This window comes from Theobroma cacao, chromosome 10 (genome assembly GCF_053813885.1).
Source record: "Theobroma cacao isolate CCN51 chromosome 10, ASM5381388v1, whole genome shotgun sequence".
Classification (NCBI taxonomy): Eukaryota; Viridiplantae; Streptophyta; class Magnoliopsida; order Malvales; family Malvaceae; genus Theobroma; species Theobroma cacao.
The window spans coordinates 22,129,321-22,156,269 of NC_142648.1; the positions used below are offsets into that span (position 1 = coordinate 22,129,321).

General features: G+C 33.0%; 1 protein-coding gene and 1 long non-coding RNA gene across 5 annotated transcripts; one reads left to right on the top strand and one right to left on the bottom strand.

Moving 5' to 3' along the window:
• Positions 1 to 705: 705 nt before the first annotated feature.
• LOC148760431 (uncharacterized) lies at positions 706 to 2,554 on the top strand. The gene is made up of 3 exons (XR_016023251.1): positions 706 to 795; positions 1,415 to 1,490; positions 2,358 to 2,554. It is a non-coding gene; the product is annotated as an uncharacterized LOC148760431 (long non-coding RNA).
• Positions 2,555 to 5,533: 2,979 nt separating this feature from the next.
• Positions 5,534 to 26,949, bottom strand: LOC18586912 (ubiquitin C-terminal hydrolase 12-like). 4 transcript variants are annotated; one of them, XM_018129342.2, is made up of 32 exons: positions 26,794 to 26,949; positions 26,494 to 26,557; positions 26,092 to 26,227; positions 25,837 to 25,994; positions 22,750 to 23,015; positions 22,452 to 22,670; positions 22,215 to 22,323; positions 22,014 to 22,129; positions 21,571 to 21,669; positions 20,022 to 20,131; positions 18,292 to 18,366; positions 18,098 to 18,176; positions 17,855 to 18,001; positions 17,674 to 17,754; positions 17,463 to 17,582; positions 15,380 to 15,502; positions 14,421 to 14,498; positions 13,145 to 13,233; positions 12,961 to 13,069; positions 12,795 to 12,863; positions 12,497 to 12,604; positions 11,893 to 11,948; positions 11,595 to 11,772; positions 11,372 to 11,473; positions 11,202 to 11,273; positions 9,213 to 9,278; positions 8,297 to 8,362; positions 7,491 to 7,577; positions 7,217 to 7,330; positions 6,917 to 6,991; positions 6,743 to 6,829; positions 5,534 to 6,161 (listed from the first exon to the last, which is right to left on the bottom strand). In XM_018129342.2, the coding sequence occupies exons 1-32, from the start codon at positions 26,821 to 26,823 to the stop codon at positions 6,120 to 6,122; spliced, it is 3,330 nt and encodes a 1,109-aa protein (XP_017984831.2). In that variant the 5' UTR covers positions 26,824 to 26,949; the 3' UTR covers positions 5,534 to 6,119. The 4 variants fall into 4 exon arrangements, with proteins under 4 accessions (XP_017984831.2, XP_017984830.2, XP_088666849.1 ...); XM_018129341.2 differs by having other exon boundaries at positions 26,092 to 26,233; XM_088810723.1 differs by lacking the exon at positions 21,571 to 21,669 and having other exon boundaries at positions 26,092 to 26,233.

The window sequence follows — 26,949 nt, forward strand, 5'->3', positions numbered from 1 at the left end:
TTCTTTCTAAAAGAACCAACTGTAAAGCCCGACCTTATAAAATACTTGTCATGACATACATGTGATAATAGCATGATTGCATGCTAGGAGAGTCCCAAAAAATTTACAAAAGTAGGTATTGCACCTAGAGGTACAACAAAGTTGATTTAAGCCTCGAACTAGATCAAATAGAGCATTTGAGATGAAATTAAGGATATTAAAGTACCAGAATGGTTTAATATGGTGATTTGGAGTTCGAGGATCAATTTGGAGTCAAACCAAAATTTTCACTATCTAGGGGCAAAATGGTCATTTGCTACCTGGGGACAAAATGAGAATTTTTAGAAAATATTTTTTGACCCCATTTGACTTATTAGAATATGATTTGAGTATTGGAGTATGATTTGAGGTTAAGAAGTGAAAAAAAATTATAATTTCGGTATTTTTCAGAGCATAGGGGTAAAATGGTAATTTTACCACCCTAGTGGCAAAATTGTAATTTAACACCACCATGACATTTGTCAAGCTCCAGAATTCTACCTATTATTATTTTATGCTATGGATAACTATTAGATCATTTTGTGGTGGTGAGAAAAGGCTTAAAAATTAAGATAAAACAAGTGGACCAATAAAAAAATGACATGTGTCAAAATTTTAATATTTTTATATTGCCATTTAAAAACCAGCCAACACTCTTCCACTCAGCATTTCAAGGCCGACCAGCACCTGCAGAAAAGAGAAGAAAAGAAAAGAAAAACCCTAGGGAGGAAAAACTAAGGAAATTTTGTTGAATTTTCAAGAAATTGGTGACTAAAGGTAAGATTTTTAATATTAAGCTTGAAATTCATCTTGCCCATGCATTCTTTTCCATTTTCCATGAATTCAATTAAAGTTTTCATGAGGAGCAATATGCTGGCCAGATTTAGAGAGAGAAAGTTGGTGATGAATTTAGTTGAATTTCAAAGTAATTTAGTGTTTTTAGGTGTTTAGTAACATTTAGTATGAAAATTAAGCAAGAAATCTACATGCCCATTATAGAACCTATCTTGGCTGAATTTTATGGGTGAGGATTGATGATGAATTTGGTTGTTTTTCATGCCATTTATATGTATTTGGTGCTTAGGAATACCGAAAATCGAAAACGGGTACCGAAAAATTTTACTCGCGTTAGTTAGCAATTTGCACCATAATGAGGGATATTTTGGTAATTGCACTTAGAATAGATTTTTATTGAAGTGTGTGGAATTTTGGGGAGTACTGGAAGTGGAATAAATTAATTGGAATCGAATTGGATGTTTAGACCGATTAAATAGTGTATAGTGCGCGATAGGCCGAACACCTCCCATTTCATTGCATGCATTCATATAGAACATAGAATAGTTTTGTGACGATTTAGCATAAGTATATTAAATTTCCTGTTGCACATTATGTATAGGTGGTGAGCCCTCGGATAAGGGCAAAGGTATTGCACCCGAGGATCGAGACTAAGAGTGTTGTAAATTCCCGTCAAAGTGAGTAACCACTGTTCATCTTATCTATCTAAAGTATTTTTACAATCGACTTTATAATTTTAAGAATATTGAACCTAAATGAATTTTATGTTCTATGACTAGTAATCGATTTAAGGAATAAGGTTTATGAATTATTTTACAATTCAATAATGTTTTTGAAAATGAGAGTATGTGGAGACCAACCTTTGATGTTGCCTATATATTTAAGTTTACGTACCAATGTTTGGAATTGATGATTCATGAACTGATACGTGATGACATATGTGGCTGGGTTTTTGAGTTGTGAAATATATAAACTGTTGTTTTCCTTTGACAGGCTGGGTAGTATTATGTTAGCCACGTTATGCTGTCAAAATTTTATTGATTTGTGGGTTATTTAATTAGCCACTGCAATAGGCGAGTTTCCGTGGATCAGCCTATTAGAGGGACACGGTAAACCCCGTTATATTTACCTTAGTATGAGAGGCGTAGAGGATATCTCCTAAGGTACGATAGAGTTCACTTCACGTTGAACCACCACTTGAGGATTAACTCTGCCAACGCCAAGGGATGGCTAAATTATGTTTTTATGAGTAGTTGTTAACTTAATAACCTTGGCGGACCCGGTTGAATGCATCGGCCAAGGTATCACCGAGTATGATTTTTGGCACGAGCCAAGTTTTTGAGAAAATTATAAGTCGAGATGTGTATTATAATGAAATGTGTTGTTTTATATATATATATAATTTGAAACAAGTACAAAATGTTGTGGATTATGGTATGATGAAAAGTTAACTATCTCCATTTACTCGACTTTAGAAGTTAATGACGGACTTTGTTTACTCACTAAGTTTATGAAAACTCACCCTTTCTTTTTAACCATTTCAGGTTCAGGATAGTCTGTAGGCAGTCGATTTCATTAAGGATTTCTTTTGGACTTACTTCCTTGAAAATCGTAGGTCTACCTTCTTGCACACTTTTGGTTATCTCGGGGCCCATATGCCACTGTAGGATAATTTTGAATACTTGGTTTACTGTATCACTATGTGTATGAATTTATTTTGTTCTCATGCTACAAAAATTATTTATGCATAGTTCTATAAAAATTGTTGTATAAGAAAATGGAATATATTATCGAATATTTTTATTTAGTCTAATTAGCTAACTTTTCACTCCAAATGGATGATTTAGATTACAAAAATTTATTTTTAATCACAAATGGATATCTTTCTACCATACGTTGTATTTTTATCAAGTTTCAAAATTTTCAGGTAAAAATGACCAAAATACCCCTATGTGGTCAAAATTTTATTTTGATTGTTTGCGATTTAAAATAGTTTATATTCTCTTAAAACTCAATATTTAGTAACTATTGCTCGCAGGGGAAGTGGAAAACTGATGCAAGAGCCTTGCGAGGTTTCGATTAACATATCGGGTAATGAATATTTACCGAGACTTCGCGGCGGTTGTCACGGGCTCGAAGGGAGTGCCGGGTCGTGACACCAACATTTTTTCAACATGTGTGCTTGAATTTGAAAATGTTTTATTATGGGTAATTTTGTTCAAAAATATTTTCTCTTGACTAAAAACAGTTAAAGTTAAAAAAAAGTTACTTTCGAAAACACCTTATTTTTTAGAGCTAAAAAAAATAGTTCCTTTTATAATCATGCTTCATAAGTTTTAAACAAGTAAAAAGAATTAACATCAAGTTGGTCAACACACTACCAATGCATTTTGGCATGGCAAAACCAAATTTCCTCGTTTTATTTTCTAATTTTCATTTACCCTCGTGAATGTATTATTGTGATTAATTATTGTAATTAAGAATTAGAGCTTACTTAAGAGTAATCACAACCGCAATTGTATTTGACATAACTATTTAAAAAAATTCAAATTAACTCTCAATTCTTCTATTAGGGATGTCAACGAGTAGGGTACTCGTTAATTTCGAGGTACCGGAACCCTAACCTTATTAAAAATCAAATACCCTAACCCTATTAAAAATCAAATACCCTAACCCTATTAACTACCCAAATAATTTAAAAATTACTACCCTAACCCTAACCCTAATACATTCTCACAACCCTAAAATTACCCTAACCCTTTTAAATACCGATTAAATAAAAAATTTATTAAAATCTTCTTCATGGTACCCAATTACCCAATTAACTTTTCTAATCTCATAAATTCCCTTTATATTTATATGTTATAAGTTTATATAAACAAAGGTATATATACTGTAATTAATAATTTTATGAGTTATAATTTTTGCAATGTTAATACAAAATAAAAAGTAAATATATTTATATTTTAAAGTACATATATATACACACATGCATACATAAAAAATATTTTAATATATAAAATAGTAATTATTTTCCTTATAAATTAACACAATATATAAACTACATATATTAAAAAACATTACAAGTTAATTAATAATAATAATTTCATGAATTAATTTAATTAATTATAAGGATTTGTTCTTAATTTCATAAAATTTAAAAAAATATTTAGGTTCCAAAACTATTCTAATCTCAAAAGCTTTCTGTAAGTATATATATTAAAAGATTATATAAATAATGGTATATATATTATAATTAATAATTTTATAAGTCATAATTTTTATAATGTTAACACAAAATAGAAAGTAAATATATTTATATTAAAAGTATATATATATAGTAATTATATTCCTTTATAATATAACATAATATTCAAATTATTTAAACATAATTAACAATCTAATAATTTTTTAATTTAAATATATTAATGTCATCATATTAATAATTAAAGTAACCATACTTTTCATATATTTGTTAGTTTTTAACAAAAAAAAATTGCTTGTAAAGTTGGTAAAAATTGTAAATTTTTAATTTAATTATTAAAATAATAATAAAATATTTATAAATAGTAATCGAGTTCAGGTAACGGGTACCCAAGGGGTGATACTTGAACCCGATTCGAGTAGTGAAATCACTACCCGAACCCGTCCCGAACGTGTTTATGAAATACCCTAATCCAATGTAACTGAGTCTAGTAACCGCGGGTATCCTATAATAGGGCACCCGTTGACATCCCTATTCTTATTACATTTTTTTTATTCAAATAGATTTTATAATTAACAATTGATTAATTTTTATTAATCAAAATACCACTTATCATTTAAATGTCTACATGACACTGACATGGAGTGAAAAATTTCAATCACATCACGTCAAATCGTCATTCATTAAGATATATTAATATCCCTCATTAACATCATGACATAAAATAATAAATGATATTTTTCATTAACAAAATATTAATAAACCATTAATCATAACAAGACTATACAAATTCAAACTAAATCGAACAATTAAACCGAATCAAAAGTGAGTTATATTTTTTCAATTTGATTAGTTTGACATTTAATTATTTCAGTTAATTAAATTCGCATGATTTAACCGATTCGATTTTTTATTTTGAATTTTCTCAACCGAACTAACAAAGTTGAATAATACGTAATGAAGATAAGTGACCTTTGAGTAAAAAAATCAAAACAAAACTCTTCATTCTTTATTATTCAAAAAAAAAACAAAACAAAATAAAATGTCAAAAATTTAAAAAAAAAAAACCCAACAAAACAAAATAAAATGCCACCCTCACATTTTTTCCATCTTCATGAATTCGATTTTCGATAACCAAAATAGTTCAATGTTCGATTTTTTGGTTAGTAAACTACTTCAGCTCAGTTTCGATTTTTTTAGAACAATTCGATTTTTTCAATTTTAAGATTTCCAAAGCCAATTTCACCGAACTATCTATTTATACACCTAAATCATAAAAACTTATTTGATTTAAAATAAAAATTTCAAGACTTAAACACAATAAATAAAAAACTATAATTTTTTTAAATAGTTCAAAAGTCTTTTTTAAATATTGTCTGTTTTATATTTGCTTTCCCAAATAGAAAATTCAATACAATAGAAATTTTTAATCAAAATTCACTCCAAAGCTCCAATCGCAATGTCAATGGGGCACTTAATTTAAAGCATTCACAATATAATGGCTGAAAATACTAATTTGATCATGGTAAACTGTATATCATACTTTTTCCTTTCACCAAGTAAGAAGGAACACAAACAAGTTGAGCAGATGATGATGATGATATTACACAAGATGGAGCCCCAGAAACAGTGACAACATTTACAGGCGCCTCATGCTCTTTGGGCATCTATGGAAAACCAGTAAGCCACGAATTATGAATCTTTGAGACAAGAAACCAAAAAAGATATAAATCCTCTACCACGCTATACTTTCTATACAATCCCCCACCACCCCCTGCCCTCCCCGAAAGAAAATTTCATACCAAAACCCAAAACAAAATCTTGTGTAGTCAATTACAACGGAATTTAACATGACATGCTACCTAAATCACCCGAGTCACAGGTGCCAAACGGTTCCAAACTATCGGGAAAACATGCATAGTTTCTAGGTTCACATCCTCCCTTACCGCTGAAAGAATCACATCTTATTTACTCAGTAACAGCCCTTGCAGTAGCCAACAATGAGCCCCCTTCTGGCTTCTCCGCTTATTACACAAACCTGCATATACCATCTGGGACGGATTTCACCCGATAAGTTTGTTGTCGCTCATCTGTTTCTTATCTAATTGTAGATTTTTACTGGCTTCTCAAACGTATGACGATTCTGCAAAATTCAATTAAGAAAAAAGACCATATTTAACAACAAATCACATATTTCCTTTCTTATTAGCCAACTTATTTGGTAATACAATTGACCATGTTTACAAGCTCTTACGCAAGTTCCAGCTCAGAAAATGTATATCCCCTGCTGACTGGGTTATCTAGAGTCAATAAACCCAAGTTTCCTTCCACCAACAACAAGCTAAATAAGCTAGTACATGCAGTAACTGGCTTGGATGATACATTAATGACAACTCACAATCACTCTACAGAATGGGAGTATTTTTCCTGCTCTTTTGTTTGAAGTGGGGGGAAAGGGGAGACTGTTTTTCTTGAGGCCAAAAAGGTTTCATGTTATGCAAAAGTGCCAAGATCTGTAAACTTAGTCCACCTGTACTTTCCAATACCTAAATTTAGAATCTTCTAAGTTTAAACATTTTTCACAAGACCGTTGTTCATACCACTTACAATTCAATGATCCATACCATCATTAAAAAACCAATAATCATCGTGAAGTGGTAGGGCAACATGGCCGCACCCAAAATCCCCCTACCTAGAAGAAAAGCAGTTCAGAAATATGCACACCTGATTTGCTGTATATGACCTCTTAGGGGCATTGTCAGAGTGTTCCAGTCCAAGATACTGTTCCCAAGCGCCATATACATCCCTTCTCTATAACAACAAAAGATCAATGTGAAAAACAACAGCAATATCTCAAGAAAACTGACAGGTGTGAAACTTGTATATGAGAGAGAGAACCTGAAAACGAGTAGACACAACATCAGAGTCCTGAAGATACTCGGGACGACCCAGTGATAAAAATGCAAACCTCCACTGTGCAGGAATAACAAAAAAAAAAATTTAAGAAAACACCACGAAGTAAATATTCGAAAAACTGGAAAAAAACTGTACAACTGTTCAATTTGCTTACATCCCTAAAAAAACAAAAGGGGAAATGAAAGAAGGAAAAACAAATATAGAAAGCTGAAAAGATCAGCAATGCAATCTTGAAAAGCATAACACAATACCATTGATTTTTGCATCAGGTGGAGATCATACCTTTGTGAATTCTTCATCTGGAACCTGCAATTTTTTCTGAATTCGCACTTTGACTTCAGCCAATGTTTCATCCTCATGAATAACAAGGAAAAATGGCTCCCCAAAATTCTGTACCTGATGTTAAGGGTGATCAAGAAACGAATAGATAAGCAAAGAAACAACTATCATTTATGTCACCAAGGTTTAAACTGTCATCATTATAAAACGAATAATATTTTAAAACAATATTGGTCTGCCCAAGGGGAGGGGTGGGGGAAGGTATTCATGCACTTACCTGTTGGTTTTGTGCTGTGTCTTTCATAAAATGATAAACATGGATCAAGCGATCATGAGGACCAAGGTTTTTCTCCTCTTCTGGTATCTAAAGCAATAAGAGATCAAGATCAGACCAAGAAAGGGGAGAAGGGAAAAGGGAAAACAAAAAGCATTATGGTTTGACAAAATGCAAAAGAACTTATAGTATATCCCACCAATTATTTCATTATATGATCTGGATTAGTCAAAACTGTTGGATTATTATGGTCACTATAAAAATGAAAAAAGAAAATAGAATGGGAACATAAATAAGAAAATGGGAAACTACAGAAAAGAAAAAACAAAAAACTCACAAAATGAAAAACAAAGAGAGAATTTTGAATCATTCTCCAATTAAACCTTGGACATGTTCAAAATCCAACTTGACTCAAATTTTGACTTAATCAGTTGGCCCAAAAAGGAAACTAAAGATATTTTCAAATAATTTGTCAGACAAGAATCAGCCAAACTAGACAGTCAACCCTTTTGCTGCTTGTATGACAGAGTAGGCCATAAAAGGCCACTAAAATTTAACTGGATTATTAAGCGGGCACTACCTTCAGCACTATTATACTCAACCATTCAAAGCACTGTCAAGCCTACTATGAATGCAAAACATGGAAACTTAACAAAGTTTGAGATAGCTTTGCTTTAGTATTAAGCTAATGTGTAGAAATTAATGGAACAATCCATTACGTTAGGATTTCAAAAGGTGTGATTTACAATATTTAAGACAGGCACATCAAAACATATTCTTGGACATGCTTTTAGAACAAAGAGACTTACCTCCTCTGCACGTAGTGTCCAATATTGATCATTTATATTCTCTATCTTATCACTCAGAGGGAAGATCTGCAAAATAAAAACAAGACAACAAAATTAACAAAGCAAATGTCTTAGGTAGGAATTCCTGAACAAAACCACAAAGAAAAAGCAAAGTGGCAAATTTTGGAATTCTTTCTTTCGCCCATCAGGTATAAACCCAATCATTGAATTACTGTAGATAAAGAATAAGTCTTGATAACTACGCAATTGAAGCAAAGAAACTACCCCAAAGATGGAGGCAAATTTTTATACACCCCCAAAGAAAAAAAAAATAAGGATGCAATTTTCAAAATTGACACACAACCAGAAACTAAAAATCCTCACTTAAAATCACATTAAAAGGTTACGGTAATGATACCTGAAAATTTGAGACATAGGTTCACAAAAACGATTTTCAAACTAGGAGATCAAGTTGAGGATACCTTTGCTTAGAATCTAAATGAGAGCAAGCATTCAATAAAGAAGTTCAAAGATGTAGTGAAAAAAGATTTCTCATCAAATTTGTTGCTGTAGTATATTATCTCATGCAATGTGACATACAAGAAAACGATTATCAACACTAATTAAGACAAGAACATTTCACTCCAAAGCAACTTAAAACACAAATCCAAATCATTACTAGAACTAATTGATCATTTCTGAATTATTTATGATGGAAAAAGCAAACAACAGCTGCCGCTTTGCATCACAATTTACATAAAACTTCCAAACATGCATGCACTAACCTCTAGAACCAAAAGAAGCTATGCCCAGCACGCTCACACAGCCAGACACAAGCATACCCACATGCACATGCTTGCACACACCCATATTTATGCAAGAAATGCACGGGAACACACTAATGTTAAGAATCTCTTTTAGGATAATTATTGAATACCTTGTATATCTTGTGATAGAAAACCTCAAGTAATCTAAGTTCCGCATTGGGGTGAGACAACTCCACCTGTACCACATAGATGCAAAGCAATTTGCTGAATTCCTTTTTCCAAAGAAACAATGCAGATAATTTACTCATAGACGGTTAAACTAGAAGACGTCTTTCATATAAATAAAGAAAGTATAAATAATACAGCATGGATATGGATACAGGAAAGATATGACTTGGCACATAAAAAATATGATTTATGAGGATACTTAATAAGCTGTATGTTTCATGTCGTTTATTACCTTTACTCCAAAACCATAAATAAAGCAATAAACAAATCTTTGTCACAAAAAACTCAACAAGAAACAATTTGGCCCTCTACAATTTTCCATAAACACATTAGCATATTGGTGCCAAAAAGATAAGAAGAGGGGTCATTGGTGGGTGGGTGAAGACCTTAAGCCATTAAAGAAAAGGAAAACACTCAGTCCAAAAAGAATCTTCTTACAAACCCTCCACACCACTACTAGTAGAAATCCTTTCCATTAATTTCCTTTTACCTTCTCAGTCTTTTCAACTTTCAAAGCAGGAAATGCCTCATAGAATTATGTAATTTCAGTTGGAGCAAACCAAAATTTCACAAGGTCCTCTATTAATCACCAACAGGGTTTATATCAAACAAAAATATTATCTTGTTTGGATGACATTTTGGTGTACAGATGTTGAAACGGATAAAAACTGACGTGGGTATGGGATCTGTGTCAGATCACCAGACTTGCTGAGGAGATAACACCACCATTTGGGCCAAATTGGTACCCTAACCAGAGCTTTCTTATTCACTATTTTCGGCATTTTTCTTTCTTCACTTTCCTCAGCCATGCTAGAGAGAGATGCAAAGAAAACGCTGAGAAGGAGAAGAGGAAGAGAAAAGGGGAAATGAAAGGAGGGGTAGTGATGTTGGAAGAGAAAGAAACCGATAAAAGAAGATAACTGAGGAGAAAAGTTCCTGGAGTAACAGGTGAAGAGAGGGTAACATGACTGGAGAACGAGAGAAAACGAAAATGAGAGTTCTATTTTATTTTCTTAAAAATGGTACCTTGAGGTATTTGCATAAGGGCAAGAAATACATGGGAATATTCACCCCCCCAAAAAAAAGTCTTCCATTTAAATGGCATAGCAGTGGAACCCACAAACAATAAATGATTGGCCAACTTGATCAATGATCAAGGGGGGAGGTGGCCTTTCAAAACACTATAGGGGTTAGGTAACTTAGAGGTCTGCAGTTCAAATCTAGGGGAAAAAATATGGAATTATGGAAGTCAACAAAGGCTGAGAAAAAACAAATAAGGCACGAGTGGAAACTATTAAAAGAACCTTAATTTCACCAATATCAATGAGGATATGGTGATAAAGAAGACAACCATGTCCAGTCCAAGTAGAAACCCCAGATAAAGAGAAAAGCTTTGGTTGGTTTTTTGTATCATATCCCTGTTTGAACTTCTGAAACAAGGAAAAGCCTTGAAGCATTTTTGTCATGTCAGTTAGAGCAAACCAAAAAGACAACAGCTCTTAAAATTGGAATATCAAGGTATCTAACAATATTTATTTTAGAATACCAGCAAGAATTATATTGTAACAAAAGCAATATTTTTGCCCTCTCTATGTCCTCTGCACAGATACCTGTCTATGCAGGCACATAAGAAACTGCAAGTTATCATTCTTTTTAGAAATTTCAGAATTGCAAACTGATATCATATCATTATAAGGGAACTGCATGCATGTAGTCCAGAATTTGGTAATGAGTCGATATCCAATTTAAATATGACAGTATAATAAGGGAACTGCACTCGTGCCACATATCAGCATTGGAATGAAAATTCTTTCTCTAGAAAGTAAAATGATCATTTAATCTAATTCATATTGATTGAAGGCATGGTTTCACATTTTTATATTTTGAAGGAGAAATTTCAGGAGTGGAAAAATCAAAGTTGCAATAAATACCTTTGTCTTGAGGTCATCAAGAACATCCCCTACAGTGCTCTGCTTTGGCAATCTAATAGTGTGAATCACTACCTGAGATTAAACAAACAATCTATTAGAGGAACAAAACATGGCAATATACTTTGAAATAAATAATAATTGAAACATTTAATTTCACAATCTGCACTCACTTCATCTTTGGTAGCATGATGAAACGCAACTTTCAATGTTTTGAGGCCTTGGAGTTCTGGCAAAGGGATATCCAATACTTCATAATACAGAATATCAGAAGTCTACCAAAAACAGAAACATGCATTGTTTCAGCAAATAATCAAAATTTTCATAATTGATTGAAAAATATTAAAGGAACAATGACTAATATCAAACAGAATCATAATTGGTGGCCAGTAAAACCTGATTGTAGTGAACCAGCATGTCCAACAGGTGTTCCACTCCTCGGTACTTGATAGGTTGGGGTTTAGGTTGCTGGGAATAACAGTTATGGGATGTAAGCCTAATTTTGGAAGGATCATCCAAGCCAAGATGTTGAGCAACCCTTTCAACAACATCATCATAATTGTGAAGCTTTGACCTAGACATATGATACCAAGAGCATGAACAATCATAAAGCAGAAATTCAATAAAACTCATTAAAATCACTTCAGAAGATATCCACAAAAAGGTGTGACGCTTAATGATAGGACAAACTTACAACTCAAGAGTAAATTCATCCTCTTTTGGCTTTTCTAAAGATCGAAACCGAACAACCTGCATATGATCAATTTGAATAAAAACTTATTTTCAGAATAAAAGGCCACAGTTAAACTTAAATGTAAAATATGTACAATGTAATGGGGTTTGAATTAAAATCACAGACCTCCAGAAGGCATCAGTCAATAAATTCTTCAACTTCTAGATTTAAAATAGATATTACAGATGAAATGATTTCATAAAAGTTAGTTCATTTAACCACATAGCACCTCAAAATCTTCCCACTTTCTAAAATTCCATCAATGTGAGGGAAAAAAATTATAAAGGATTTAGAAATGTCTCACAAAGAGATAACCCACAGTGCAGTTTTTTTTCCTCCCCAAGAAGAAAAAACTATGGCTAATCATTTTTGCTGCAAGATAAACTATGCTGTCAACATCACCAAAAAACCTCAACCCATATCCTTATCACAAGAGAAAACATATTTCAAAAAATGCTGCAGCATAGAAATGGAAAATTAGAACCTTGTCAAATTGTCACTCTTCATGTAGTAACAACATGATTTCGAAGAATTAATCCTGCTACCAAGAAGATTGATCCTATACCTGACGGTTATGCACATACTCCAGAAATGAAGGAACATCAGGATAACGGCATTGTTCGCTTCCAACTTCAGATGATTTTTGGAAGCATAAAATATCCCCATCTTCAAGCTGTAGTTAGAACATATGTTCAGAAGGACAGAAAAAAACACAAAAAATAGAATCTTACAAAAAATTAGAACTGAAAAGTTATTCAAAAACTAGCGCACATATTAATTGACTAAAAGGTACAAACGTAATCTACAACAGGCCAGCCAACTTATGAAAGACATCACTGTAATTAAGCATTGATATATCATACCTGACTGGTACGGAATGTGAGCTTCTTGTCAATGTGTTCACACATGACATTGGGTTCAAATTTTATTTCCTGTAAATAGAACACATATGTGAGATGTGGTGCATATAAAATTGATTTTGAAACCAGATGCATCTAAGACATAATAACCACATTCTGGATAGACAACCTCATAAAGTTCAATCTCTTCATCAGGACCAAAGCCAGCCATTTTGTTGATCCTTGCCAGTATTTCCATTGGCTTGCCAGCACTCCTCACATACATCCTCCCAACATAACTAACATCATAGAAGTAAAAGCATTAGTAGTCACAAATAATTCCACTCCAAGGAAAAGCAGGAGGTGGGAATTACCGGAACTCCTCTTTAAAAGGGTCATAGAGTTTAAAGAAAAGAAGAATATCTTCTTTAGTCCTCTCAGGTGGAGGAACTGGCCGCAAATCCTGGATAGTTATAGAGATCATTTAAAAATAGAGGTTTATCACAGCAACAAAGAGCTTCAGGCAAACCAAAATTTAAAAAAAAAAAAAAACCCTAGAATTTTGCCCACACATTTCTGTGGGTGCAAAATTTTTTAATTAAATTAGTTTTAGTTTTTGAAAATATACATATTCTCTTTTCTACATATCTTACTATATGCTAATATTAACATACCATAAAATTCATTACCACATTTATAAATTAGTAATTAACATTAATTAAATATTTTTTTTGTTCATATTAATATTATTATTGTTGATATAACTAGTTAAGCCTCTCAAATTAACTTTTATGTACAGTTAATAGTATGAAATTAGAACTTAAGCATTTTGTTTAATGATAAGTGTATGTATCTTACTATCAAAGAGCTGGCTTCAAATCTCAACCTCAAAAGTTGTACTCAAATTTTAAAGAAAAAAAAAAATGAAACCACGCATGAATACAATGTTCATGCATCATATCACTTCATAAGTATATTACATATAAAATATTTAACATTTCAAATGTATTATTTAATCCTGTTTCTTTTTTTTAATCAATTATTTTTTTTTTTTACATTTCTTTCACTTTCATTTCTCTTTTTTTTGAAATTATAAAAATAATAGTATGAAATAGAATGTATAATCCATTTAAATAAACATATAAGCATATTACAGTTTCCATATATCAATAAAAAAATTTGTTTCCCTAAGAATAAAAAAAAGTTAAAATCAATTTTAAAATTTACATTGTAATTAATTAACATTAATTTTATATTTTTATTGATTGTTCTCATGAAATTAATAGTTGATTGATATGCTTTTATTTAAAAATATATATATGATTTTATCAATTATATAATACTAATTTAAATATATTACATAATCATATACTTATTTCATTTAATTAAATGTATCTTTTTATACCACGCTTTTATTTAATAAGAATGTTTATTATATCATTTAGTTCTTTCCCCTTTTACCTTTCCTTCTTCTTTTCCTTTTTTCTTCCTTTTTTTTCTTTCCTTAATGGCTTACCGTAAGGCCTTGATGCCTAATTGGCCACCAAATGTCGCCAATTGGGCTGCCAAATGTAAGCCAATTAGGCCCCTTAGGACCTTACTTTTATTGTTGTATACTTTTATCTATTGTATAGATTATCATATAGGTACCTGCCCAAGCTCCACTTCCAGGAACAACTTCAGCTCTGCATTATTTGCCTTATTTGAAACCTCTCTCAGTTGTCCAACCTTGAGAAATAGAAGTTTGTTACAAAGTGATCACATTATACATCAAGTACTGTACTTAGATAACAAACAACAAAAAAACAAAGCAGATAAGGTGAGTGGACAACCAAATCCTATGCCTGCAGGTAACCTGGGAAGAGAAAGGTTTACTACAAATGTTACTCGTTATTAAGGACTAGCAACATATACATGAATCTTATTATACAATCAACCATATATTCACATAATTCAACCCATATCCAGAATTCACTCAAATACTCATGAGTTAATGCTACAATAAATCCTGTCAATGGCAATGGCCGTCCTTCGATTCATGGTCCCAAATTAGATCAAAGGTCAATGGAACAACAGAAAAGTGCATGAGCTCTTAAAAATATTTTCTACCAAACATATTCAGGTAACCCTTATTTTGGTCACTTTTGGGAACTCGTTTCACAAACATAAAACCAACTGCCACAACCCTAAAGACACAAGGATTATATTCTTACAAGCAGCCAACCAAAAAGAACCTAAGCTTCGCTTTCGGAATATTCACACCTACTCCATCACCCTTAGATAACATCACTGCCCCTCCCCCACCAGGGCAAAACTTCTATCATGGCTGTCACAAACATGATATAGTCTCAGAAGGTGCTCAACAACCATTTACAATCACTCACAATTTACATAATGCAATGACACGTCAAATTTAACACATTATTATGACTGCCACTAAAAATTTTAAGTTGACAAAGAAGCAAAACAAAACAACTGACAGAGCTATAGAATTTAAATTGATTATTTCAAACAGTTTTTACAAAGATGTTGTTCACCAGCAGGGCCATAGACCATAAAACATGCAACAGGTTAAGAAATTATAGGCAGAGAAATCAAAAGTCACTTACTGACTGTGCTTCCTCCTGAAGGGTTAATGGTCGATTTGGACGGTATGTATGGTTTTGACGCTTTGCCCACAACCAAAAACGTTGATTTTGCACAGGAACACCAAACTCTTTAGCAACTTCTTCCTGAGAAGTAAATATTAGGATGTTAAGAGTCAAGAAACTTTTACTGGGCATGGACTTCAATATTAGAATTAAAAAATTTAGGTTGGAGTCAAGACAGAAAAATATCATCACAAATACAAAATACAATATAAGAAAAAAACAAGAAGATATCTAACTGAAAAGCATACCATCCAACTAATTTTAACAACCAGCAACAGAGAAAACACCTGCATTTTAGTGACACTAAGACCAAGCACATGCAGAAATCCAACAAACCTTTAATTGACATCATCACGTGGTTATTGGTAAAGCAGTTAGAACTATATGAATCCTTTTGACTGCTTGATCAGAAACAACTGACAACAAATGTAAGCAGTGAAAAAGTATTGTACATCCTTCTTCTCCTTCAATCCATCTTTATCTGCTTTTGCTCTCTCATCACAACCCACACCACTCAAGTCATTGAGGATCCATCACTAGCAAGAATCTACCAGCCAGTCAACCCTTCTACTTATTTTCCTTTTCTTCACCCTCTTCCCCTGCTTCCTGCACTCCCTTGCTGGAACCAAGCCTTTCCTAGCTCTAAAAAATCCCTAAAATTCCCTTCTCTTTCTTTGGTTTCCATTAAGCATAAATATAATACTGATTTGATGGCTTAACATGATTCCTAGGCGTTTGATTCAATTTTTAGTTTATTTGGTGTTGGATTTGAGGATTTTGGGTATTGCGGGTTCCAAGGGTGTTTGGCTTTGTGCTCTTTGGTGTTTGACTAATTCTCAATCAAACCCAAACTCAAAACTCGTACAAAATGACTGAGATTAATCTCCATTACTGAGTTTTGAATCAAAGAAATTAAGCTTCTACTTTGGGTTCTTATCACTTTTTGACTTTAATATGTTAGGAGTGTGAGTGAGAGAAAGGAGGAAAAGATAGAAAAGAATGGGAGGAAATGAGAGAAACAACACTGCTAAGCCATCAGCCATGAAAAGCAGCAGTAAGATAAAGAAGCAAAAGTCTGTGCCAGAGGAAGTGGGAAAAAATGTTTTCTAGAGTAACGAAGAAAGGGAAAAAAAGAAAATAAGTTTAAGAGAAGAGAAGAAAGAGAAAATTGAAAAAAAAAAACCATAACCAACCACTTGATGTCACATCACTAACACGTTGTTGGCACACAACACATGTTTCATGTTTCTCATATTTGAAAAGAAAAAAGCAAAATCTCTGAAAACATGAAACTGGGAATATTACAGAACAACCTTACTTAACATATCAGTATCCTTTATGGTATGCATCACAAATGCCTTTGGTTAATATGTTATGGCAGAAAATGTTAACATATCATTATCCTATAAAGAACCTGAGTAATGGCAGAAAATGTTCAATCAATGAAAAAAATTAGCAAGGAGACATATCAGTATTTGGGGTTATGATACAATAGATTCCACTAAAAATAAACTTATCCTAATCCATTTCCTCAATGGTAATGAGGAAATGAATGAAAAAGGTTACTAAATGGATCTTGTCATTTCTTTACCTATGTTGACATGAAAATTGATCCATCTTAGTTAGAATTAGTTTGCTCCCCAAAAGTAAAATTGTCTCAAACAAAACACTAGAAGATCAGTATGGCCACAATCCCATACATACAGGAAAAGTATCAGGAAATCACCCTTTATTAAGAAAGTAAAAGGAAAATGAAAAATCAAAAGGAAACATTGAGAACAAGAAACATGGTATTACTTTTCACTTTCATTTTTAAGTACCAGACAATTAACTAAAACAAGTCACAGAAAGAAAAGAAAAGAAAAACAGAAAAGATATACACAGTCCTCTTTATTAGATCACTTTATACAGGTATTCAAATAATTGAAAAAGTTGGACTAATAATTTGCAATTTAGCAATTTCCAGAAAGCTGAGTCTGATCTCGCTAACCAGAACCTGATCAAAATTTTCAACAAAAAATCTATCATGATATTTAAGTACCTTGAAAACATTAAAAGGCGTCAGTTTCTGAATACGAAAGCTACGAACTTTCTCATGATCCACAAGATCAAAGTATATATCCCTTCCAATCTGTTCAACTAGGTCCTCATCACGTGCAACCTAATGGCATAGGAAAATGGAATCAGAAACCATATATTAGAGAGAGAGAGAGAGAAAAGGACGGAGAGGCCAAGAGATGTTGCGTGTGTACCTTTATAACAGTATAGAGATGTGCCTCTGCTTTTTCCTTTCTCTTTTGCTCCTTTTCTTCTTGCTCTTTCTTCAATCGTATCTGAAATGTGATGTTCATAGCACACAGCAATACTTTACAGTGAACATAATCAGGATTGCAAAAATAAATTACTATTAACAAGAATCAGCAGCCATCTTACTCTCAGGTGTTCAGCAATGTCCTTCTCATCCACATTACAGATTATTTTGTCTTTGTCACTTTCTCGTATATACACAAGCATATATGCATTTGAATATTTAGTAAATTTAAATGGGGTGTTGTTGAACCCAGGATTTGTCTGTGGTAACTGTTGAAAGGAAGCAGGAAAGACAAAAAGTATCAACTGAAAACAATAAATTGCATAAAAGAAAAATCGTCACAAGCAATAACCAGAGACTAGTACCTCTTCTTCACCACCATACTGCTCCTCCAATGCCCTTTTCATGTCTTCTTTTGTCACCCGTTCATCATCAAACTTAAACCTAGATGACCAATCTCAGTGAGCACTAAAGTGAGCATGTGAAAAAACAGGAAAATAATGACAGGCAATCAGCATATAAGTTTGGCTTCCAGAAATTTATGAAACATGATAGGTACCACTGATCTGACAGGGTTGGCCTGATATAAGCATAGTAGTGTCCACCATGCACTCCACCACTGTGAACCAAAACGCTGCATACAATGTTACAGAATTATGATTATGTTATTACTATCCTCTTGCACACTCATCCATGTGAGTATTAAAAGAATGGTTTACATATTTTAAATAAGCAGTTAAATTAAGAGAAAAAGATGGAGAAAACTTTAGCACAAAGAATAACATAGAGGCAAAAAATAAATCTCTATTTGCACAACTTAATCATTAAAATACCACTATATCCTTATATTGACATTTTTGTTACTACTTATTTGATTATTTAGTAAATTACTGAATTGGCCTCTACCAAATCCAAGGAAACCAACTCAACTACTGGCTTAACATGTTAGCATAAATTATTATTGAGGACCTGAATTATAATTATAATATCCATAAAGATAACTGAAATGCACTTATCATCAGTTGAAACAAGCACCCATTTATACAAGGCAACAGATCATTTTTAGTGATAGCCAACTTCATTGAATGAATGAACAAGTAATGCTTCTTGACATCAAGTAACCAACAGAACCAAACAACTAATTGTTATAATGATGATGATGGCACCTTAGAGGTGGCTTTTTATGATTTTGTTTCTTCACTTATCCCAAAAAATGGTGGTGATGATGATGATGATGACAATGACGCGAAATATAAAACCAACTTCATTAACTGAATGAACAACAAATAATACTTCTTAATATCAGGCAACCAACAAAACCTAATAACTAATTGTTATAATGACGATGATGGCCCCTTAGAGCCAGGTTTTTGTGCCTTTGTTTCTTCACTTGTCCCAAAAGTGGTGGTGGTGGCAGCGGAAATGATGGTGATGATGATGATGATGATCATGACAATGAAATTAAATTTATAACCAACAGAAAGCCAGGTTCCAGCAGAATAGGGCCAAAAGAAAATAAAGAAACCACAAAAGAAATAACAGCCACGCCCACAAACCAAAACAAGTTTAACACAAAGCAATTACCAATCTGATCAATGAAAGTATGAATAGACTATCAATTAGCAAATAACGACAATAATTGACATAACTAGTCATCTGATACAAGTGGTCCAAATGAAGAAAAGCAAACAAATTATTTTAGGACTTGAAATCAACAATTTTCTTCAGCCAATGAAGATTATTTTGGTAATTATATCAGTTCTGGGAAGAGATCAGATTTATAAGATCAAATTATCTTTTCTGTTACTTAAGGTTGGGTTAGAGTCATCTGATTTTTCTTAAGAGTTCAAGTTAAAGCAGGATTTTAGTAAACTGAAGCCAATTAAAAATTTATTAAAATACTCATAATTTTTTGGGTTAACCAGGAGTATTTTGCTTATCAAAAAATACCTTTCAATTTAGAGAATTCTTATATTTCATGTTGTCATTCTTGCTCTTAAAACTTGTTGCATGCACATTAATGAATTCCATAAATCATTGAGATCTGATTGAATGGGACTTCCACATATTTTACATAACTAATTAGATTTGAGCTAACATTATATCAAGAAACACGACTGATTGATTGAATGACCTAGTATTTGTTGTCGAAAACTGATTTAAATTTCTAAAAATTTACTTTTCTTTGAAACTTTCTTGAGTTATAAGAGTCTCTTACAATCAAGGGAGGACAAGAAGGCAGTTGTTCCAGAAAACAGTATGATAATTACTGCATGACAAACTGAATACCTGTGAAGAGTATAAAGGTTGCGAACACTTCTATCTGCCTCAGGTGATAAATACTTGCCATTCTCCCTATCTAGATCAAGTTGCAAGGGGAACTCATAGCGATCATTTATCTGTGACAAAAAATATTATTAAAATACAAACTTATTAAAGAAATGAATCTGCAGATATGAGAGATTAAAGATGACAGATTTGAGACAAATGCATACACATGCACACACGCGTATAAGATAACAAAACAGAAAGAGCGCAATAGCATTTATGCAAGCTTTCATGTTCAAATAAATCCTTTAAAAACCTATTCTCTCAAATTTCCCCTCTATGATGCGCTAACAAAATTTATCTTACACCACCCCTCTCCCACTTTAAAACACAAATTATAAGCTTACAAACTCTGACAAACTCAGACTGTATCATAATTTGTATCTTGGTTTATTATATCACTATTTTAAGAAGAGGTAAAAAATTTAAGACAACGCTCCTTTTGGTTCTTTTCCAGAAGCGTGCTTTACATAAATTGCAAACATTTGATTTTCATAGTAAAGGATAATACAAGCAAAGAGAAAACTTAATACTTTTGACTATTCAATTGTAGACAAATATCATGGGGGCCCAAGTTAAAAATGGGAGTCAATATGCTACCTAATAATATTCATATAGTCAAAAAATCATTCATGTTGAAAGCAATGCTCTCTAGCAAAGGCCGGGAGTTTTACATATTACTATTTGTACTTATAAGAAAACAGAAAAATGGTCTCGGAAAATATATAAACCATTCCCATTAACTTGTAAAGTAGAAAAATGCTCAAAGAACCCTGTGCAAATAATACACGTGTTCCTCCACACCAACCATCCATAAAAGCTGCAGCCTACATGATATTCATTACATGAATCTGCACTAATATACTTGAAAAATAAGTTACCTATGTACCATTCAATAGCATTGAGCATTAGAAACATCTTAGGACTAAATCATTTAAGAAGGGAAAATATTATTTTCAACATAATCAGGAAATTCAAAATTTTCTTCTATATATTCTTACATTAACAAAGAAGAAAAAATTCAGATATTTTCACTTTAATTAGAAATAAAGAAAGATATTCCAAATATTTGAAAAAGAAGTTCCAATATAACTTTTAGAAGTAAATTCTCACATTAAACATATTACGGTAATCACAAAATGTTTACAGATAACCATTGAGATTGAAAAACCTCTCAGAAGGGGAAGATAAACTTCAAACTATCATAAGAAATCATCCTTCTGAGTCTTTCATGAACCAAAATTACATAAAATTTATACAAAAATAGAAAATCCTGCAAATCAGAAAAATAGAAAGCAACCAACATTCATTAAACAGAACACCATCTTAAATCAGCTTTAAATAGAGCCTTATCCTAGTTTGGGTAATGAAATGTGCTTAGAGTTCTAGAAGCTGTAGTACATGCTTCAGAGTAACTTTAACAAACTAAATTGGAACAAGACAAGAATGGCACTCATAACAGCAGCAGAAATATATAAACAATATATGGAGTTGTCTATCAGCTACTAACCTTTACCATAGTATCCCGCATGAAATCATACTCAAAACGTTTTAACTGAAGTTGAAGGACAGGAGGAAAGTCAATGAAAAGAACACCTTTCCTAGCATCCTGGAAAATCCCAAAATTGCAAAATTTCTTTTAACATTATCTTGAGAGAGAACATTTAAGCAAAGATACTAAGACATGTATAGAACATTCGGTTCAGTAGTCCATGTCAAGAAAACCATATCTCTATAGACAAGAAATCCCAAATTAAGACCATGAAAGATTCCCAACCATATTTAAATAAAGAAATCCAATGAAAAAGACAGCACAGACCATCCAAAGACAAGCAGATATAAATCAACATATTCAAGTCCTTCCCAGTTTTTCTAAAATGTAAAATCCAAGTATTGAGTCCTAAATTTCCATGTAAGCAAGTTGAATTGATGGATTTCTCCAAGGCATCTCACCTGTAAACCATACTGTTCAGCATGATATCTATTGTCACCCTCAAGACGCTCCACTTCAACATATTTGTCAAAAGAAGCATAGACATCCTTACAGCCTTTGACATCAAGCTGAAGATCTACAAATAATTGTCTCAAATTCATAAGGCCAACAAAATCAATCTTTAATAATCTAGTCATCCATTGTAACCATAAAAACTGTACCATAAAATGATTCCTTCCTCGTTGACTTGTAGTCCACATTGATGCATTCAATATAATTCATATGATGCCCTTCAAACAACTGCTGTATTGTACCCTCCACAACTGTTCCCTGAGACAGTTTTTTAAAAAATGTAATGTAAAAACGAAAAGAAGAAGAAAGAGAGATTTTCAGAAACCCTTTTGAACATACTTAGAAGCAATCAATCACAAAATACTAATCATAGAAAACTCCTATACCTTCATTTTGTCTTCAAGCTTTTCACAAAGAACCCTGTTAAGTTCCTGAACATCATGCTGCATGAAAGAATCATATGTATCCCATCCAAAAGATTTCGTCAACTCCTTGGTTGCCACACTAGTGTCACTATACTGAAGCTTATAAAATAGACTCTGCAAAGCCAAAGGAATGCTCCCTGAGGGCATGTCATTCTCAGTGGTTGGCATATGATACACAGCCTGCAATGTATAGTTCAAACATTGAACTTCCATAAGAATTTTATCTGTGAGGCATGTAAGAAAAAATAAATATGCTAACCTTTCTAAAGTAGGGAATATGATAGAGTGTTTGCAGGAGAGAGTTCATGTAGCAGGTGGCTCCCTGGTTCTTGAGTCCAACATAACCAGTCTCCTTTTTCGAGTCATGTAACCAATAATCATCAACCCTACGGGCAGCAACATCAGCTTCTACTATGCATGTGTCATTCACAAGGAAACCTCTAGTAGGGTCATATAATTCACCAAGAGGCATGAACGAAGTGAAGCCCCAATCACTTTCACGTGAATTAAACTGATGCTGTGTATCTACAGAGAGAGATAAAGAGTGTCAATGACATAAATTTGAGCCTACATAATAATGAAAAATCCACCAAGTGGATACAGTGGTAATTTTTAAGAAGCCAAAATTTTCTACACACTGAATATCACATAACTCATTGGCATCTTTAAGAGTGCATTGTTATAGTGAAAGTTCATTTTTGAAATTAATCCACCTCCACTTTCTTGGCTGAAGTACAAATTATAGGAAAACCTCACCCATTTTATCACACTCTCATCCACAATTAAGAAATCAATTGTTAGAATAATCTTCAAAGATGCATTTTTTAATTCCAATAATATCTCTATTCTTGACCCAAAATTTTTAAGGTTCCATGCTAATCTTGCCTTTCTTTATTCCATTCTCTATCATCGATTCCCAAAAATGTTTTAGACTCCCAAGCTTTAATAGCCAAAAACTTGGTCATTCTAGCCTTTCTTCAGACAATTTTTCTTCTAGAAGTTCACCTGGCATATCACCTACTCTAGAACTTGAATACTGATCTCATCTAGCTGTTGTAGAACTTCTGCATGATTTTCAACAATTAGTCTAGCAATTTTCCCTCAGATATTTTTCTTCATAATGGAATTTAGAAACAGGAGGTGCTTCTAACTCTGGACTGTCTAACAGATATTCATAATTGTTACAACAAAGTAAGCATGTATCATCTTTTACCATATGGGGGAAACTTGAAAAAGTGTGTATTGTAAGTTGTAACTATGGTGAACAAAAGACCAATAAAGAAGAGGATATAAAGTAAAAAGGTGGAGAACTGCTTTGGCTTTGTGCCAAACTGTTCTCGAAACAGATTTCAAGGAGCATATCTACAGGGCTCTGTATTGAGCTAGTTACAGTAACTAACCATAATATAACTTGGACAAGGGTTTGATATTGTGTTCAGTTTAATGCCGAAAAAGGGGCTGGACGTAAGGAATTTGGTTACTCAAATTTTCTAGCAGAAGAAAACATCTGATTTAGGGTGGCTAAATTGATAAGAAAACGACTAGGAAAACTATGTTGACTTGGGATTTAAAATTGACGATAAGAAGGAACCTCAAATGGAACATGTCTAGCAAAGTGAGAAACTTGGGGCTATTTTAAGGCCGTGAACAGTAACAAAATAGATTTAGACAAGCATTTCCCAAAAGCAAAATGCTCATAATTTCAAAACTAGATGCCCCTTAAGAATGTGAAAATTAAAAACTTAAAATATACCCTTAACTCTCTACATTTAGGCTTCTAAATAAGAAGCTAACTAATAAACATACAAGGATTATGCTACACTTGATGAAAATATACATGAATGCTTTAGAAACTCCTAGAAAGCCTAGACTCAGCCAAATTTCCAAAATAGGTAAAATTTTACTTTCAAACTAGTCCCAGTAAATCAAATCATTCTATATTTCTAAATTATTTAAGAAAACAAGAAATAGAATCTTTTAAGATCTACTCTTCTACAAGTACAGTTTCCATGTGAAGATCATACTATAGTTCACCTAAACATAAACTGCTATTAACAACAACAGTCAGCCCATTGTTCCAAAAAAAAATAAAAACGCAAATGCTGGCTAAAATAAAACTGGACATTGATACAAGAGAGCAGGCTTCCATAGAAATGAACATTTCTCCACTTCCCAAATGACAACAATTAGATTCTAGACATATCTATCATACATTGCACATTACAAAATCTCTCATGAGTCAAATGCAACCCATCTATTTGATCTTGTGGGTCATGATAATATAAAACTTCACAATATCATTAGATTTTTCAGGATCATCTAAAAAATTTAGCTTCAAACTACCTTCTTCATTCCCTACTTTCAGCAGCATAGTTACAAAAGAATCTTCTTTACCAAAATTTCAGTAAATTTATTTTGCACTCTCATGCAGCAAATTTTGCCTGACTTTATACACACTTATTCAAATATTTTCAGGTGCAGATAGATTTATGACAAAGTTATAAAAGCAAGATAACATGTCTACCGATAAAACCTAAAATTTCTCTCAAATTTTTGTTAACCATTTCATTGGAAGATTAATTTTTCATATATAAACTGCATTCAAGGAATTTTTTTTAACAGAAAAAAATCCACAAACAAGGCAAATCAACCATCAATGGGTTCAATAAATCAGCATTATGTGCGCAAAAAAAAAAATCAGAACCAAACATTTCTTGAATAGTCAATGAGCTTCGGGGTGACAGAGCCCCAAGACCCATTATTCTTCAACATACTAAAGTGAACTCCACTTCCAAACAGCCAAAAATAAGTCAGCTTATTCAAAATGTATCCAATGCAACTGAGGAATAACCTAATTGATAGTCACTCCTCTCCTCCAGAAAGGAGGCCCCAACCCCAGGTTCAATTCCTCCTCCCAAATAAAGAATAAAAAAAAAAACAAAAGATGCAAGAAGACACACTAAGTATAAGCTGAATTCAAGCTCAATCTTGGATACAATTTGACAGAACGTTTGCAACATACAAGCTAGATAAAATGATCGTTAAGCAATTTCCTAAAAAGAACCACTTGAACATAAAAAATGGATATGCAAACTAGCATTCAGAGCAGTAAACAATTCATAAATAGACACGATGACAATAATGAGCATTCATTAATGCAGATATTCCAACAAAAGAGCACATAAAGTAAAAATTAGGTCTCTCATTTTCTGTCAATAAAATACACACTAAAGTTTGATGAATAGAAATGGGCATGTAAAACAGTTAATCAACAGCATGCTATGCCAATAGAACTGCCATATAAGGGTTCTTTGAATTCCTATAATGCCAGTACAGCCAGATATACCTTTTCTAACAGTATATTTGTTATGAATTTGGTTGACGACAGCTAAGCTGAACTGTGCATATCTACTCCATCCGTAAGGTAAAGTTGCTGAATCCGCAACATCAAGATACATTGACAAATGATCCACATTGTTACCCTTGGGGAAAATAAGAATCCGCCTGTGCATTACAATTCAACGCAAATCTTATTGATTGATAAATGCAGAAAACAATTGAGCAAGAACTCAAAGAAGCACAAAACAATCAATCAAACTACCATTTGTAGCCTCCAACAAAGAAGATATCAGAGTAGAGCTTCTTAGTATTAAGCCTTGAGAAATTCTCAATTGTCCACGTAAACCTTCCCGATGGCGGATCATCCACTGCCTGCGCATCTACCGTACTTGCAGCTTCTGCCGCTAATAATATATAAAAACAAAATTAAAAAAGAATAGGGAACTTGAAATTTATGAATTACAGCAAAATTTATAGAAAATCTCGGCGATACGGAAAATGCATCATGATGTAAATGTAGCATTTCATTCAGTTGAAACTTTAAAAGAAAAAGAAAGAAAAGAAATGAACTCGCAATTCTTGAAGCGAAATTCAACTCTCTTTCCGTTTCATGAAAAACAAAGAGAAAAAAAAAAGAAAGAAAGAATTGAATTGAAAATTTTACCTTCCATTGGCTGAGGTCCGTCAACGAAGTCATTGTGTGGGACCAACATCTCATCGTCCTCCTGCTGCAAAAACATCAACAGAAATACGAAATGAGACAGCGTTCGGATCTACTGATCAAAACCCTAGGAGTCTAAGCATGGACTCCCAAATAATGATGAACTTTCTTTTCAAGCTGGATTGAGAGAAGCATTGAGGCAGTTAAAAACGCGGGCCTTTTGGGGATCGAAATTGAATTGAAGTGACATAGAGAAAAGAAAAGGAGAAAAAGAAAAACAAGAGTGAGGGTTTGGATGGTTACATCTAACGGTGGAGGAGCCATCAGAGTCATGGGCGGTGATGGGCGGCCTTTCGATCGACTGAATCTGTTAGAGAGAGAGAGAGAGAGAGAGAGAGAGAGAGAGAAAGCTGCAAGTAGAAAGAAATACTGAGAGAGAGGCAGCGAGGAACACGATTG